Source organism: Pristiophorus japonicus, chromosome 5, assembly GCF_044704955.1.
Source record: "Pristiophorus japonicus isolate sPriJap1 chromosome 5, sPriJap1.hap1, whole genome shotgun sequence".
Lineage (NCBI taxonomy): Eukaryota > Metazoa > Chordata > Chondrichthyes > Pristiophoridae > Pristiophorus > Pristiophorus japonicus.
In genome coordinates, this window is record NC_091981.1 from 30498799 (window position 1) to 30512075 (window position 13277).

The window sequence follows — 13277 nt, forward strand, 5'->3', positions numbered from 1 at the left end:
TAACTTTTTGCCGATTCCTGAAAGGACATGGATTGGGTAAGCGGTCAACTGTAAACTAAACTTCCAGAAACTGGAAACATTTGGGCTTAAAAAAACCAGAATAGGAAGGATATTGATACATTTCTAGGTTATACTGTAACATTCAATTTGAAGTAATGTCTCATACACTTTTAACATTCTTGGATCTTGGTGTGCAGGCACACAGTGGAAGATCTTTGTCGTCTACATTACATCTACAGATTTAAGACACCGTGTGGTATGATTTCAATGATTGTACTTTCAAGTTTAAAGTTTGCAGCTGTAATTCAAACGTACAATCCATGTTTTTCAGAATTTAAGAATGCAAATGTTGGTACAATGCACTCGGTTTTCTCGGTTGGCATTTCTCATGCGAAGATTTAGCCATTTCAAAATGCCATTTTAAAAAGGGAAATCACTATTAACATATGTCAATGTAAAATATCAAGGTATGACAATCATGGATATTTCTGTGAATTGTTAAGGTTAGATGCACTGAGGCTTGTGTCTAAAGTATTGCCAAAGGATGCTCACACATCAGTTTTTAACATCCTGCTTCAGAATACAAACGCTTTACGGACAACCAAACTGCTAATGACAATGAAGTTACCTTAAGAACTACCTTTTAAATCACTGGCAGCCTTCAAACTCCAGATTGTGAAGCTTCAGGCAACAGCCAGTTGCTGTGACTAATTCCATTGGCCATATTACTGCAGCAGTGGGCTGAATGATGCATAGCTGGGTCCGAATATGACGGGGCTGGGTCTGAGCGGGGCTGGGCTGGGTCTGAGCGGGGCTGGGCTGGTTCTGAGCGGGGCTGGGCTAGGTCTGAGCAGGGCCGGGGCTGGGTCTGAGCGGGGCGGGGCGGGGCTGGGCTGGTTCTGAACGGGACTGGGCTGGGTCTGAGCGGGGCTGGGCTGGGTCTGAGCGGGGCTGGGCTGGGTCTGAGCAGGGCCGGGGCTGGGTCTGAGCAGGGCCGGGGCTGGGTCTGAGCAGGGCCGGGGCTGGGTCTGAGCGGGGCGGGGCGGGGCTGGGCTGGTTCTGAACGGGACTGGGCTGGGTCTGAGCGGGGTCGGGGCTGGATCTGAGCGGGGCTGGGCTGGGTCTGAGCAGGGCCGGGGCTGGGTCTGAGCGGGGCGGGGCGGGGCTGGGCTGGTTCTGAACGGGACTGGGCTGGGTCTGAGCGGGGTCGGGGCTGGATCTGAGCGGGGCTGGGCTGGGTCTGAGCAGGGCCGGGGCTGGGTCTGAGCAGGGCCGGGGCTGGGTCTGAGCGGGGCGGGGCGGGGCTGGGCTGGTTCTGAACGGGACTGGGCTGGGTCTGAACGGGACTGGGCTGGGTCTGAGCGGGGTCGGGGCTGGATCTGAGCGGGGCCGGGGCTGGGTCTGAGCAGGGCCGGGGCTGGGTCTGAGCAGGGCTGGGCTGGGTCTGAATGGGGCCGGGGCTGGGTCTGAGTGGGGCTGGGCTGGGTCTGAGCGGGGCTGGGCTGGGTCTGAGTGGCATGTGGCAAGGTCTGCGAGGGGCTTGGCTGGGTCTGAGTGGGGCTGGGCGGGGCTGGGTCTGAGCGGGGCTGGGCTGGGTCTGAGCGGGGCCGGGGTTGGGCTGGGTCTGAGCGGGGCTGGGCTGGGTCTGCGAGGGGCTGGGCTGGGTCTGAGCAGGGCTGGGCTGGGTCTGAGCAGGGCCGGGGCTGGGTCTGAGCGGGGCGGGGCTAGGTCTGAGCGGGGCTGGGCTGGGTCTGAGTGGCATGTGGCAAGGTCTGCGAGGGGCTTGGCTGGGTCTGAGTGGGGCTGGGCGGGGCTGGGTCTGAGCGGGGCTGGGCTGGGTCTGAGCGGGGCCGGGGTTGGGCTGGGTCTGAGCGGGGCTGGGCTGGGTCTGCGAGGGGCTGGGCTGGGTCTGAGCAGGGCTGGGCTGGGTCTGAATGGGGCCGGGGCTGGGTCTGAGTGGGGCTGGGCTGGGTCTGAGCGGGGCTGGGCTGGGTCTGAGTGGCATGTGGCAAGGTCTGCGAGGGGCTTGGCTGGGTCTGAGTGGGGCTGGGCGGGGCTGGGTCTGAGCGGGGCTGGGCTGGGTCTGAGCGGGGCCGGGGTTGGGCTGGGTCTGAGCGGGGCTGGGCTGGGTCTGCGAGGGGCTGGGCTGGGTCTGAGCAGGGCTGGGCTGGGTCTGAATGGGGCCGGGGCTGGGTCTGAGTGGGGCTGGGCTGGGTCTGAGCGGGGCTGGGCTGGGTCTGAGTGGCATGTGGCAAGGTCTGCGAGGGGCTGGGTCTGAGCGGGGCTGGGCTGGGTCTGAATGGGGCTGGGGCTGGGTCTGAGCGGGGCTGGGCTGGGTCTGAGTGGCATGTGACAAGGTCTGCGAGGGGCTGGGCTGGGTCTGAGCAGGGCTGAGCTGGGTCTGAGCAGGGGGGGGCGGGGCTGGGTCTGAGCGGTGTGGGGCTGGGTCTGAGCAGTGCGGGGCTGGGTCTGAGCGGAGTGGGGCGGGCCCGTGTCTGAGCGGGGCGGGCCTGTGTCTGAGCAGAGCAGGGCTGGGTCTGAGCGGGGTGGGGCGGGGCTGGGTCTCTGTAGGGCATGGCAGGGTTTGAGCGGGGCTTGGCCAGGTCAGAGTGAGGCATTGCAGGTTTTGAGTGGTGTATGACAGAGTCTGTATATGCTGTGGGGATTTTGACCTAAATTCCACTCATGTGAACAGGTGATCGATTGCTCCTTGATCATGATATTGTGAGCCCTTGAGTTTGCTGATTACTTTCGAATATTTCTGTGATGTCTAAGTACTATCAGACATTCCTATTACTAGTTTTGAGATAGGAAGGAGATGTAGGTCAGGAAGAAGCAAACCTGCACATGTTCAGGAAAGGAGAGAACATCACTCCAAATTGTCTCCAGGGAGCAAAATATAAGAAACATAATTTAATGCAGATGTGTTTCACATCACAGAAAAAGAAGGAATATTTGTATGTACAGGCAATGTACATTGTGGGGGCATTTGGGTTCTGGAGACTAAACTAATTATTGATTGCTCAACTGAGCTGAGAGATATATCTCTGTAAGCTATCTGATTCTTTCTATTGTAGTTTTGCAATTGATAAATATTCAGTATACATGGATCCCTTGCAGTAATAATGAAACAAAATCATTTTTAATTTCCGATTTTTCAGTTTGCAATATGCACGAGGTTCCCACTGCATGTCAACTAATGATCACAACATTATAAATTTGCTGTGCCGGATCTGGGCAAACTGAATGATTAAACATTGGTCTGTCCCTCCGAAATTAAAATAGATTGCCATTGGAGAGCTACCAGATTTTATTAATGGACATTAATCGTAATGGCTTTGAATGAAGTTGAATTGGGGAATGATTCATAAAGCTAAAAAGCATTTTTCAAAGTATCATTTACACTAAGTGACATGATGATGAATGTTATTGCCTGGGCATTACACAGTCAGGACTTCAGTCGCCGTGACTCCTTCCTATACTCTTTGTCCCAGATCAATCTTGTTTCAGTTGGCCCAAGTTTGATTGAAATCAATAACTTTGGCAGAAATGAGAACTGTATTATAATGGGGTTGGATTAGATTCGGTAAAATATATCACTTATGGAAAGTATACCTGGAGTTGGTAAGGTGGTGAGAGATGTTCACAATGCCAAACAAGACTTGTCCTTTGAGCTGATCATTGCTGCTTGGTTTCCCTTGTTGTAATTCCCAATCTTTTCAAACTTGGTTATGTTGCTCTTTGACCCTTGACTCCTCACCTAGGTTTCTCACTATTTGTAATATTTAATTGCTTTTTTATGTATAATCATGAACTATTAAGGAAAACAAGTCGCTGATGTATTATAAATATTTGACAGAAAGTCTGCAAATATCCATCATATTGAAATACTGGAGCCTGAGAACCATCTTTTGTCAGAGTGCTCTGCCCTCCAATAAAACAAAAACCTTAATTTCTTGCCTTTGAGTCAGATGTTTTGTGGGTTCAAGTCTCGCTTTAGGACTTGAGCACATAATGGAGAATGATACTTCACTGCAGTAATGAAGGCATGCTGCACTGTCAACTTTCGACTGGTGCCGCCTTCTGAATGAAACTTTAAACTGGGTGTCTTGCAGTCTTCAGCTGGCTGCTTCATTTGCTCACACCTCTCAGTTCCACACTCTACTCCTTAGTGAGCAGTTGGGTAGATATTCCTCAGCTCGTGCTCCAAACTGCTCTTCTGACTGGGCAGATCAAAAAAAACCCGACTTCATGGGACAGTCAGAGGAGCAGTTTGGAGCACAAGGCTGCAGCTGTGGGTAAATCAAAAAAAGCTAGCCATCCCAGCAACAGAATCAACAGCGGTGAGGAGCGGAGGTCGGAAGTGGTGAGGAGCGGAGGTCGGGAGCGGCGTGGAGCGGAGGTCGGGAGCGGAGGTCGGAAGCGGAGAGGAGCGGAGGTCGGAAGTGGTGAGGAGCGGAGGTCGGGAGCGGCGTGGAGCGGAGGTCGGAAGCGGAGGTTGGAAGCGGAGGTTGGAAGCGGCGTGGAGCGGAGGTTGGAAGCGGAGGTTGGAAGCGGCGTGGAGCGGAGGTCGGAAGCGGAGGTCGGAAGCGGAGAGGAGCGGAGGTCGGGAGCGCAGGTCGGAAGTGGTGAGGTGCGGAGGTCGGGAGCAGAGGTCGGAAGCGGAGAGGAGCGGAGGTCGAGAGCGGAGGTCGGAAGCGGCGTGGAGCGGAGGTCGAGAGCGGAGGTCGGAAGTGGTGAGGAGCGGAGGTTGGAAGCGGCGTGGAGCGGAGGTCGAGAGCGGAGGTCGGAAGCGGAGAGGAGCGGAGGTCGGAAGTGGTGAGGAGCGGAGGTCGAGAGCGGAGGTCGGAAGCGGAGAGGAGCGGAGGTCGGAAGTGGTGAGGAGCGGAGGTCGGGAGCGCAGGTCGGAAGCGGAGGTCGGAAGCGGCGTGGAGCGGAGGTCGGAAGCGGCGTGGAGCGGAGGTCGGAAGCGGAGAGGAGCGGAGGTCGGAAGTGGTGAGGTGCGGAGGTCGGGAGCAGAGGTCGGAAGCGGAGAGGAGCGGAGGTCGGAAGTGGTGAGGAGCGGAGGTCGGGAGCGCAGGTCGGAAGTGGTGAGGTGCGGAGGTCGGGAGCAGAGGTCGGAAGCGGAGAGGAGCGGAGGTCGGAAGTGGTGAGGAGCGGAGGTTGGAAGCGGCGTGGAGCGGAGGTCGGAAGCGGAGGTCGGAAGCGGCGTGGAGCGGAGGTCGGAAGTGGTGAGGTGCGGAGGTCGGGAGCGGAGGTCGGAAGCGGAGAGGAGCAGAGGTCGGAAGCGGCGTGGAGCGGAGGTTGAGAGTGAAGGTCGGAAGCGGCGTGGAGCGGAGGTCGGAAGCGGAGGTCGGAAGCGGCGTGGAGCGGAGGTCGGAAGCGGCGTGGAGCGGAGGTCGGAAGCGGAGGTCGGAAGCGGCGTGGAGCGGAGGTCGGAAGCGGAGGTCGGAAGCGGCGTGGAGCGGAGGTCGGAAGCGGCGTGGAGCGGAGGTCGGAAGCGGAGGTCGGAAGCGGCGTGGAGCGGAGGTCGGAAGCGGAGGTCGGAAGCGGCGTGGAGCGGAGGTCGGAAGCGGCGTGGAGCGGAGGTCGGAAGCGGCGTGGAGCGGAGGTCGGAAGCGGAGGTCGGAAGCGGCGTGGAGCGGAGGTCGGAAGCGGCGTGGAGCGGAGGTCGGAAGCGGAGGTCGGAAGCGGCGTGGAGCGGAGGTCGGAAGCGGCGTGGAGCGGAGGTCGGAAGCGGCGTGGAGCGGAGGTCGGAAGCGGCGTGGAGCGGAGGTCGGAAGCGGCGTGGAGCGGAGGTCGAGAGCGGAGGTTGGAAGCGGCGTGGAGCGGAGGTCGGAAGCGGCGTGGAGCGGAGGTCGGAAGCGGAGGTCGGAAGCGGCGTGGAGCGGAGGTCAGAAGCGGCGTGGAGCGGAGGTCGGAAGCGGCGTGGAGCGGAGGTCAGAAGCGGCGTGGAGCGGAGGTCGAGAGCGGAGGTTGGAAGCGGCGTGGAGCGGAGGTCGGAAGCGGCGTGGAGCGGAGGTCGGAAGCGGAGGTCGGAAGCGGCGTGGAGCGGAGGTCGAGAGCGGAGGTCGGAAGCGGCGTGGAGCGGAGGTCGGAAGCGGAGGTCAGAAGCGGCGTGGAGCGGAGGTCAGAAGCGGAGGTCAGAAGCGGCGTGGAGCGGAGGTCGGAAGCGGCGTGGAGCGGAGGTCGGAAGCGGAGGTCGGAAGCGGCGTGGAGCGGAGGTCGGAAGCGGAGGTCAGAAGCGGCGTGGAGCAGAGGTCGAGAGCGGAGGTCGGAAGCGGCGTGGAGCGGAGGTCGGAAGCGGCGTGGAGCGGAGGTCGGAAGCGGAGGTCGGAAGCGGCGTGGAGCGGAGGTCGGAAGCGGAGGTCGGAAGCGGCGTGGAGCGGAGGTCGAGAGCGGAGGTCGGAAGCGGCGTGGAGCGGAGGTCGGAAGCGGAGGTCGGAAGCGGCGTGGAGCGGAGGTCGGAAGCGGAGGTTGGAAGCGGCGTGGAGCGGAGGTCGGAAGCGGCGTGGAGCGGAGGTCGGAAGCGGCGTGGAGCGGAGGTTGGAAGCGGCGTGGAGCGGAGGTCGGAAGCGGCGTGGAGCGGAGGTCGGAAGCGGCGTGGAGCGGAGGTCGGAAGCGAGGTTGGAAGCGGAGGTCGGAAGCGGGGAGGAGCGGAGGTCGGAAGCAGGGAGGAGCGGAGGTCGGAAGCGGGGAGGAGCGGAGGTCGGAAGCGGGGAGGAGCGGAGGTCGGAAGCGGCGTGGAGCGGAGGTCGGGAGTGGGGAGGAGCTGAGGTCGGAAGCGGGGAGGAGCTGAGGTCGGAAGAGGGGAGGAGCTGAGGTCGGAAGCGGGGAGGAGCGGAGGTCGGAAGCGGCGTGGAGCGGAGGTCGGAAGCGGCGTGGAGCGGAGGTCGGAAGCAGGGAGGAGCGGAGGTCGGAAGCGGCGTGGAGCGGAGGTCGGGAGTGGGGAGGAGCGGAGGTCGGAAGCGGGGAGGAGCGGAGGTCGGAAGCGGCGTGGAGCGGAGGTCGGGAGTGGGGAGGAGCGGAGGTCGGAAGCGGGGAGGAGCGGAGGTCGGAAGCGGCGTGGAGCGGAGGTCGGAAGCGGCGTGGAGCGGAGGTCGGAAGCGGCGTGGAGCTGAGGTCGGAAGCGGCGTGGAGCTGAGGTCGGAAGTGGGGAGGAGCGGAGGAAGGGACTGACAAGGAGCGGAAGTCGGGAACGGCGAGGTCAGGAGGTCAGGAGCGGCGAGGTCCAGAGATCGAAGCAGAGAGTAGAGGACAGATGAGGCACGGAGGAGTGGAGAGTTCGGAGCCCAGAGGTGGAGCAGTGTGGACAAGACCAAGGGAAGGCCCAGCACAGGCCAATAGCGAGGCTGTGAGGTCGTGAGGCTCACATTGCATACTAAGAATTCCATGAAGAGAGAGGTCCGGTGGGATGGAGGAAGGAAGGAGGACAGTAGTTTGTGTGCATGTAATGGCACATGCGGCGGAGCCTGGTCTCCAGTCATTTTGGATCCCCTTGTCACTGGACCAAGACCTTGCTCCGTCAAGCCCATGTGGTGGCTGGTGTGCAACGGCCTCCCCATGTTAAAAGCATTCACGCACTGGCATCTTCCACCATTTAAAATGAGTTCATCAGTCACCTGAGTACTCGTTTTTAGTGTGGAAGCAAGACATCCTTGACCCCGAGAGTTGGCCTATGATATATATATGAGATACAGTAAGAGAAATAGAGAGGGAAAGAAAGATTGGATTATAAGAGAGAGTGGAAAAAAAGGAAAAGAAAAATTTACAATTTTGAAAACCTCAGAACAATTTACTATATGTAGGAGTGAGATTCCATGGTTTAAAATTTTCCTTTCTGGACTTCCCAGGTTGAGCTTCATATCAGGACTGTCTATGACGATGAGATCTTCCAGTTGATCCACTGGTTACATCTCTCAGCAATGCACATACATACAGAGGATTACAGAGATTGAGTGATTACAGTCTCGAAAGATTCGTTTTGGTGTTAAAGCACTGCCTTTTTGATGAGTTTCATCTGTACAGAGCTGAAGTTTTCTTTTATTCATTCGTTTCCGGGATGTGGGCGTCATTGGCAAGGCCAGCATTTATTGCCCATCCCTAATTTCCCTTGAGAAGGTGGTAGTGAACCGATTTCTTGAACTGCTGCAGTCCGTGTGGTGAAGGTACTCCAACAGTACTGTTAGGGAGGAAGTTCCAGGGTTTTGACCCAGCGACGACGACGGTGATATACTTCCAAGTCAGCATGGTGCGTGACTTGGAGTGAAACTTGCAGGTGATGGTGCTCCCATGCGCCCTTGACCTTCTATGTGGTAGTGATCGAAGAAGCATGGCGAGTTGCTTCAGTGCATTTTGTAGTTGGTATGCACTGCAGCCATGGTGTGCCAGTGGCAAAGGAAGTGAATGTTTAAGGTGGTAGATAGGGTGGCAATCAAGCAGATTGCTTTGTCCTGGATGGTGTAGATCTTCCTGAGTGTTACATAAGAACATAAGAACATAAGAAATAGGAGCAGGAGTAGGCCATACGGCCCATCGAGCCTGCTCCACCATTTAATACGATCATGGCTGATCCGATCAAGGACTCAGGTCCACTTTCCTGCCCGCTCCCCATAACTCCTTATTCCCTTATCGTTTAAGAAACTGTCTGTTTCTGTCTTAAATTTATTCAATGTCCCAGCTTTCACAGCTCTCTGAGGCAGCGAATTCCACAGATTCACAACCCTCTGAGAGAAGAAATTTCTCCTCATCTCAGTTTTAAATGGGCAGCCTCTTATTCTAAGATCATGCCCTCTAGTTCTAGTCTCCCCCATCATTGGAAGCATCCTCTCTGCATCCACCTTGTCAAGCCCCCTCATGATCTTATATGTTTCGATAAGACCACCTCTCATTCTTCTGAATTCCAATGAGTAGAGGCCCAACTACTCAACCTTTCCTCATAAGTCAACCCCCTCATGTTGTTGGAGCTGCACGCATCCAGACAAGTGGAGAATATTCCATCACAATCCTGACTTGTGCCTTGTATTCTTCATATACTTGTCAAAATGTGCTTTACGCCTTCCAAGCTGCAGTCAATCGCTGGAAATCTAACAAGAAACCGAATGTCAGGTAACCTCCTACCAGACTAGAGCAGAGCAGCTCCACAGGGTTACTGAAAGCCAATTTGAAATCTTTTGCTGAATCACTGGTTTCCATAAAATAGACCAGAGAAGCAAACTTTGTGCAACACTGGCTTTCTGCCCTGATGCTCTCACTCAGAGTGATTTACTGCATCCTTAATGGTCATAGAATCATACAGCACAGAAGGTGGCCGTTTGGCCCTTGTGCCTGTACCGGCTCGTTTGAAAGAGCTATCCAGTTCGTCCCACTCCCCTGCTCTATCCCTGTAGCCCTGCAAAATTTTCCCCTTCAAGTATATATCCAATTCCCTTTTGAAAGTTACTATTTAGTCTGCTTCTACCCTTTCAGACAGTGTATTCCAGACGATAACTCACTGAATAAAACAATTTATCATTACCCTTTTTTTGAGCAACTATCGTAAATCTGTGTGCTCTGGTTAACAACACTCCTACCGTGTTAATGGTTTCTCCCTATCTCCTCTATCAAATCCCCTCATGACTTTGAACAACTCTATTAGCTCTCCCCTTAACCTTCTCTGCTCTAAGGAGAACAATCCCAGCTTCTCTAGTTTCTTCACTTAACTGAAAGCCCTCATCCCTGGTACCATTCTGGTAAATCTCCTCTGCCCCTCTCCAAGGACTTGACTTCCCTTCTAAATTATGGTGCTTAGAATTCGACTCATTACTCTAGCTGTGGTCTAACCAGTGATTTACAAAGGTTTACCATAACTTCCTTGCTTTTGTACTTTATGCCTCTATTTATAACGCCAAGGATTCGATTGCATTGTCTTTTTGTATTATCTTTTTGTCAGTTTAGTAAATTCAAATTCAACATTTTGTATCTCTAGCCCTGGGCTTTAGGAGAAAGCACACAAACGCTTGGACCAAAAATTGTGGTCGGAGGCTTCCCGCGGGCAGATGCCTCTGACCCAAATTTTTTTAAGGAAAATACCTGGTGGTCCCGGAGGAACGTAGGCTTGTGCTCCGAGGCCTAGCTGCGCAGTCCAGCGTAGGGCCCATGTATTCCAGGAGCATCTGTGCAGCCTTGGATCACATTGGCTGGACCAACCAATGAAAGGGCGATTCACCATTCACGTAATGGTGATCTCCCCCAAACACACAAACATTTGAAATAATTAAGAAAAACACTTCACATATTTAAAAGTAATTGAAATTGAATTTAATTAAATGTTTTAGACAAAAAGGTATTTTTTTGAATTTTTAAAAATATATTTTAATAGGGGTAAAAATAAACTTACCTCACCGGACAGGGTTTTTAATATAAAAATTGTCAATTACATTTTATTTTTCTATCTTTTAAAACTCTTACACTGGTAAAAGCAAACCATATGCTTTTACCAGGCATAAGAGTTTGAAGTACCGTCGTTGGACAGGAGTTGGGCAAGTAGACCAAATCTCTGCCCGCGAAGGCCCTTCTCCCGGGGATGCGTTGGAACTGTCAAAAGACATTTTAACAGTTCGCAAGTGCTGGATTTCGGCGTATGCGCATTGCACGGCCAGAACCGCCACTTGCGGGGTCTTTATGGGTGCGTGCGCACATCGTACGTGCCTGTAGAGACCGCAATTTTTGGCCCATTATGAAATTGCAGCAAGTAAGTGGGAAATTCTTCAAAAGGAAAGATAAGCCACAGGAGGAAGCAAACAGCTGGGTTTTAACCGGTCTTCCCCTTGGGATCTGTGATCACAAATTCCATATTCTGCAGCTTCAAAAAGATGAATGGGCCATGGTTGTAGGAATGATATCGTTACTTAAACTCGTGCTCCGAAAACCCATGAACAAAGATACCAAGGGGCAGAATTTCCTGTGAGAGTGTAATGGAGAGGCTGCACCTGGAGTTATGCCCATTCCTGACCCCATTTTGACAGTCTATTGACAGCAAATTTCCTGCCAATCTCATTAACCTACACCAGAACGTAAAATTGGGCATAAACAATTGGGCCATGAGGAAACTCACACCATATATTTCTTGCATGAAAATTAAAGTTTCAAGCCATCTAACCATCATTCATGCACAATAGGCACAGCAAGTTTAACAACATGCAAAAGTGGAAGCTTTTCATTTTTAATATGACATGTACTGATGTCATAAAAATGCCTTCAAAGAAACTCAAATTACTGTGCAGGATAAATTAAAAAAAAATTACAATATACCAGAAAAATGACTTTACTGATCCTAAAATTCTGGGTTAAATTTTACACCTGTTTTGAACCAGTGTAATTGGATATTTAATCATGGGGGAGGAGCCATTATAATGAGCCGGGCTGCACTTGGGCTTGGGGAGCAGGCACAAAAGGGTAAGGAAATTCAGATGTAGTGTAATACAGGTGCAGCGCCTAAAATCTGGAACCCTCGGGACCGAGACCATTCCGGATTCTGGTCTTTTCTGGACTTTCTATTTGTTTTCTGACTTCACGAATCTGGAAACACCTGAGCCCAGGTTCTGGTATTTCCGGATTTCAGAACGTCAGAAGCGGGGGTGGTGGGGGGGATTCCTGCCGAAGAGCTGTTCAGGCTGTCCGACCCTGCCAAGGAGGATGTTGTCAAGTGGGCCCCACCAAGCAGATCGTCGGGTGGGCCCCACCGAGGGTGTTGTCGGGTGGGCCCCACCAAGGATGTTGTCAGCGGAGCCCCGTGGAGAAGGTGTTTGGGCATGCCGGCACCGCCGAGGTGTTCGGACGGCCCCCGCAGAGGAGGTGTTCAGGCAGGCTGGCAAGGAGGCCCCAAGGTAAGGGCAGCAGTGGTGGGGGGAGGCGAGCGGAGGCGAGGCAAGGCCCGAGGTTGGCAGGGTCGTCGGGTCCGGATTCCAGAACATTTTACGGATTCCGGACGACCCTGCCACCGATCAGTCTGGAGTCTGGATTCTGGATTCCGGAACTCTAAATTCTCGCGCTGCACCTGTACACTCAAGTTACCTCCAATCTTTACACCGGGTATTTGCTTTATGCACCGATTACACCTGTCACTCAGCGCAAGTACACAGGACGTTCAACTGGCGTGATCCTGTTTGCAACCCCGTAGCTACCAAAATACATTTTCTGACAGGAGTCAGCGAGTCGTGAGTCAGGAGAGGGAACTCGATTCTTTACCTTCCTAACTTGGAAGCATTTAAGGTCCCCAGCTGATATCAGCTAGCTCTGCACCGAGGATGAGGGTGCATCAAGACACTTTTTTCATTGGTATGGACTTGTGTGTATCCAGAACTCCTATATTGCACGGGCAAACTAACAGCTGATGTAATTCGGTCAAGCAGAGTCAGCATGGATTTATAAAGGGGAAGTCATGTTTGATAAATTTGCTGGAATTCTTCGAGGATGTAACGAACAGGGTGGATAAAGGGGAACCAGTGGATGTGGTGTATTTGGACTTCCAGAAGGCATTTGACAAGGTGCCACATAAAAGGTTACTGCACAAGATAAAAGTTCACGGGGTTGGGGGTAATATATTAGCATGGATAGAGGATTGGCTAACAGAAAACAGAGAGTTGGGATAAATGGTTCATTCTCTGGTTGGCAACCAGTAACTAGTGGGGTGCCGCAGGGATCAGTGCTTGGACCCCAACTATTTGCAATCTATATTAACGACTTGGAAGAAGAGACCGAGTGTAACGTAGCCAAATTTGCTGATGATATAAAAATGGGAGGAAAAGCAACGTGTGAGGAGGACACAAAAAACCTGCAAAAGGACACAGACAGGCTAAGTGAGTGGCCAAAAATTTGGCAGATGGGGTATGATGTTGGAAAGTGCGAGGTCATGCACTTTGGCAGAATAAAATCAAAGAGCAAGTTATTATTTAAATGGAGAAAGATTGCAAAGTGCTGCAGTACAGCGGGACCTGGGGTACTTGTGCATGAAACAGAAAAGGATAGTTTGCAGGTACAGCAAGTGATCCGGAAGACCAATGGAATCTTGGCCTTTATTGCAAAAGGGATGGAGTATAAAAGCAGAGAAGTCTTGCTACAGCTGTACAGTGTATTGGTGAGGTCACACCTGGAATACTGCGTGCAGTTTTGGTTTCCATATTTACGAAAGGATATACTTGCTTTGGAGGCAGTTGAGAGAAGGTTCACTAGGTTGATTCCGGAGATGAGGGGGTTGACTTATGAGGAAAGGTTGAGTAGCTTAGGCCTCTACACAT

At 53.5% G+C, this 13277-nt stretch overlaps 1 protein-coding gene across 1 annotated transcript; it reads right to left on the reverse strand.

The window, feature by feature from the left end:
- Positions 1–661: 661 nt before the first annotated feature.
- Positions 662–2248, reverse strand: LOC139264059 (uncharacterized). The gene has a single exon (XM_070880156.1). It carries the CDS (start codon positions 2246–2248, stop codon positions 662–664), a length of 1587 nt encoding a protein of 528 aa, XP_070736257.1.
- Between the last annotated feature and the right edge of the window lie 11029 nt (positions 2249–13277).